Here is a 4,413-nt window from a genome sequence, read left to right as displayed (position 1 = left end):
GTTGTAACGTAACAGTAACAGATCCCTAACTGGTTGTAACCCATTGTGTACTGTTCGTTCTTCCTTTTTGTTGCATTGTAATCCACTTGTCTAAATTTGAAAAGAGTGAAACATCAATGGTGCCTGTATAACCTCGTCAATAAGTTGTAACAGCTTACTAACTGCTTGTAACGTACATATGCAGCATTCTCAAGTTGGGATAACCACTTAATGTCTCGTTCAAAATGTACAGTTACACATCATTCATCAACCTCATTTTGGGGGGAGGCGACGTCAACGCGTAGTTGCAATCCCTGTGTGTTATTTCTTCCCTGAAATGCGTAACGATGGCAAATCAGCAAATATTATTAATAAAACATATGATTAATGATATACGATGTCCAAGTCTCCAATTAATAACATTACATAAATATGTGCTGTAACGATAAAAATTTGTCACCTGAGGTGATGGTGCAAATGCATGATATGCATCAACATCACAGTGTGTTGAAATTGCCCCACGCTCCTCCTACATTATATAATATAAGTAATCGACTGTCAACAAATCATTACCAGTGCCTATATTGCTCACTTATAAAGTTAAATTGGACTAGACATTATAACAAAAATGATATATCAGACCATTAAGACATCTCTGACGGAGTTATGCTTGGAAAAAATAGAAAATCTGGGATGCATCCATTCTGTAGGGACACTTGCAGGAGGCCCCTGATTAGCGAAACGGTGGACCTTGAAATAATAAAAAATAATACGTTATTAAAGCGAGCATACATTAATTACATAATTTGCATGATTTGACAGCCTTCGGGAGCTCACCGTTACAATTAAAGAAAAAAAGGTAGCTCTATTACATGAACAAGAAGGTTTTATTTTAACTACTAAATGTATGCATACCGTTTGATTTTCATCGATATCGGGAGCAACAGCATTTGGAGGGCCATTCACTGTCTGACTCATTGAATGCGTCTACAAGTTTCGTATGGGCAAAATCATTGTATAACACAAATAAAATACGTATATCAGGAGGGATGACGGCCGTAACAACATTATCACATAATGTAACATCAATGTAACTATTTAGGCTGTTAGAAACATCCAGATAAAAGCAAGAGTCATGTCCATTTTATACTAACCGAAACAGAGTCAGTAGATGAACGGCATCCCATAAACATGTATTCCTCAAATGAAACCGATGTCGGCTCCGATTCTGAGACCTACAGTATTGACACGGTAATAATATTATTTCATAATGAATGTTACCTAAACTTTAGTTAATAGTATAACAATAACTTAATTTTAGCATAAATGTTTCCCAAGTACCAAATTTTGATCCATACCGTAGTCTGTGTAGTCCTTGATAATCTAGATTTTCTTTTTACTCTGTCAAATTTATCGACCCAACTTCGCATCACTCTACTTTTCTTCCCACAGCCTCGTTTTTTAATGCCTCTTGCGACTACTGCCTCCCCCATTTCATTTACAATTTCAATTTTATCTCGTTCCTCCATATTCAGATTTTTTTGATTTTGCAAAGGTTGCTCTTCACTTTCTGAGAGGAGGAGCTCAACTCTCTTTGACAAATCGGATATGACAGTGATTGCTACTTTGCTGGTGTCCTCCGACATTGCTGCTCGAGTTGCGACCTTAATCATGGCTGGAGCGAGCTCCCGATAACGAGTTGAAATCATGACTTTAGGATCAGTCACAACTTCCTGTCCTCGCCGATCAAAACAGTCTCCAGCCCGAGCTCTTTTTGTCCATCGCCTCTTAATGTATTCAAGAGGAATTATTTTTATGCCCACGGTATCAAACACCTTCAACGCGTGCCCACATAAAATGCCTTCATTCTCGTATTTTTTGCAACTGCAACGTACACTTAGATCATTCCGATTGAATACTACTGTTCTTTCAGGTCCTCCATCATACCTCATGACCGTAAACTCCACAAACATCGCTGCATCTTGTTGTCTCAATATAACCATAGCTGTTGACTCACCATATTCATTTTGGAATGCAACAAATACGGTTGGTGAATACGTCTCTGATGCATGCACAAGCATAGGTGTTTGTCTTAACCCTACCATGGGGAGCTTTTGCCTCATTTCATATTCTGCGATCAGTTCATTATATCTCTTTTCATCAACCACCCGATTGAAATGTCTAAAGAACTGCACAAGGTCATGATCCAGTTTCAAATGATTTTTAATTGCTGCATTTAGGCTTTCGCTGAGTTGGGTGCTTCGCATTCCCGCGGTCCATCTTTCTTTCATCATGCACCTTGCCCATTTATCACGAATTTTGTACAACCCTGAGAGCCATTCATTATTTTCAAGATTGTGTTTCTTCACCATCGCCTCCCACACCCTATTGAATTGTTCCACTTCTTCAAACTCATACATGCAGGCACCAAACATGTATGGAAGATCACTATTTTCCTTGTAGTGATTGCCAAGATGTTTCATAAAATTACGCCTTATGTGAAACGTACATAGACCGTGAAATGTTTCAGGCATGACAATTGAAAGAGCGGCTGCCATGGCGTGATCTTGGTCGGTTAGTATGGTACTTGGATGTTTTCCGCACATTGCTTCTAAAAATGTACCAAACACCCATTTGAAAGAATCTATCGTCTCATCATACATAAGGGCAGCACCGAATATCACAATTTGCCTATGCTGGTTAAAACCCACAAATACTCCAAGTGGCCGGTATTCTTTATTTGTTTTGTAGGTTGTGTCGAATGTGACTACGTCTCCAAAAAAGTTGTAGTCAATTAACATTCCTGCATCAGCCCAAAAGATATTCGTTATCTGCTCTTCACAGTCCAGCTGTACGGCATGAAAAAAGGATGGATTCTCGAGTGTTTGCTCTTGAAAATAATTCAGCATGCTACCTGCTTCTCCATATTTCAAGCTCCTTTCCCGTCTCGTTCGAAGATATCGTTTAAGATCATCCCGAGTATATCCCACATTACCCATTCCACCTGCTTCCGTTCCCATAAGCTCATGGCTCTGTTTCAATGAAAGCCCAGCATCCTCGCTTATTTCAGCTTGGAATCCTTGAGCCACACTCACTTTTCTTTGTGATGGCATCATGTGAGCACATTGAGCAATGTGCAACTCATGATTATGCTCTAAGACAAGGTCATGCACACGGTACTTCATTGTCCCTCTAAACAACACGATAACCATCTTAGCTCCACACCCTGTTTTCATCGGCGCTCGTGTCCTCTTTGGCATCACATCACCTTCGTACTTGCGTTTCACACCTTCCTTGCAGCAACTATATCTCCTAGACGTGGTCACGCCGTCTTTATCTTTATTCAGATAGTCTTTACGTACACTGAAACCCATTTTAAAGGCATACTTGTTGTAAAACTTGTACGCATCCTCTTCACTGTTGAACTCCATTCCTAATTCAGGGGTCCCATTTTCTGCCAATTTGCTGTAATCCATTACTTCTACTCCTGCCAATTATGCATCAAACACCCTAATTTGCAACATTTCATGAATAGTATGTACATAAACGACAATATAAATGTATATTACCATTTATAATGTGTTATGAATCACACATTACTCGTATACCAAATCCTATTATTACGCTTATCAATATGATTAATGATTCACATCACCTTACTTTTACTCTAAGACAACGACATTATCTATGTACAAATACAACTCCATGTACACTAACTTATACGGACTGTAATGTATTGGTCACACGATGTAAGTCTATTTTAACTGTATGTACATCCACGCTGGTGATTATATTTTGATTCTAGATTCTTTAACTTACTGGACCTTATGTCATTCGTTAATGACAACCGCATAAACCAACTCCACATTTTCTACTTTTTCTACATTTTGAGGGCCAAACAAGTACTTTCTACTCATTGTAATATATTTCTTACATCATGTAATTGACTTACAACACAAGGTTCACCCATTTATTATTCACATATGTGTCTTTTCCTCTGTTTCACCTCATTCAACTCTGCGCCTCTATTTTATACACACTGTATGGTTAGGAGAGGGGCAAACTAATATTGCTCCATGAGCATGGACCAATTACTAGATGCACAATAATTCATATCAATTGTAATACGGTGGCTATAACATGTAACTAATTTACAACAAGATGTATATTCATTCACTTGTTAAATGTGACTTTGTTTCTCTCATCTTTCCCTAATTCTAGTCGATGGTTTACTTGAATACATAACCCTACTTTCTACTCATTGTAATATATTTCTTACATCATGTAATTGACTTACAACACAAGGTTCACCCATTTATTATTCACATATGTGTCTTTTCCTCTGCTTCACCTCATTCAACTCTACGCCTCCATTTTATACACACTATATGGTCAGGAGAGGGGCAAACTAATATTGCTCCATGAGCATGGACC

General features: G+C 38.4%; 1 protein-coding gene across 1 annotated transcript; it reads right to left on the bottom strand.

Annotated features, from left to right (window-relative positions):
* Positions 1-239: 239 nt before the first annotated feature.
* LOC113777219 (protein FAR1-RELATED SEQUENCE 5-like) lies at positions 240-3,455 on the bottom strand. Its single transcript, XM_027322255.1, has 6 exons — positions 1,338-3,455; positions 1,134-1,214; positions 895-966; positions 622-729; positions 440-508; positions 240-311 (listed from the first exon to the last, which is right to left on the bottom strand). The coding sequence occupies exons 1-6, from the start codon at positions 3,453-3,455 to the stop codon at positions 240-242; spliced, it is 2,520 nt and encodes an 839-aa protein (XP_027178056.1).
* Between the last annotated feature and the right edge of the window lie 958 nt (positions 3,456-4,413).

This window comes from Coffea eugenioides, chromosome 7, assembly GCF_003713205.1.
Source record: "Coffea eugenioides isolate CCC68of chromosome 7, Ceug_1.0, whole genome shotgun sequence".
Taxonomy (NCBI): domain Eukaryota; kingdom Viridiplantae; phylum Streptophyta; class Magnoliopsida; order Gentianales; family Rubiaceae; genus Coffea; species Coffea eugenioides.
Note: the sequence above shows the minus strand (reverse complement) of the source record. Positions and strands in the feature narration are given on the sequence as shown.

Coding starts and splice junctions, on each gene's coding strand:
- LOC113777219 (XM_027322255.1), bottom strand. CDS start 3,455: ATGGATTACAGCAAATTGGCAGAAAATGGGACCCCTGAATTAGGAATG. Junction 1,215..1,337: donor CAAGGACTACACAGACTACG/GTATGGATCAAA, acceptor TCAATACTGTAG/GTCTCAGAATCGGAGCCGAC. Junction 967..1,133: donor CATCTACTGACTCTGTTTCG/GTTAGTATAAAA, acceptor CGAAACTTGTAG/ACGCATTCAATGAGTCAGAC.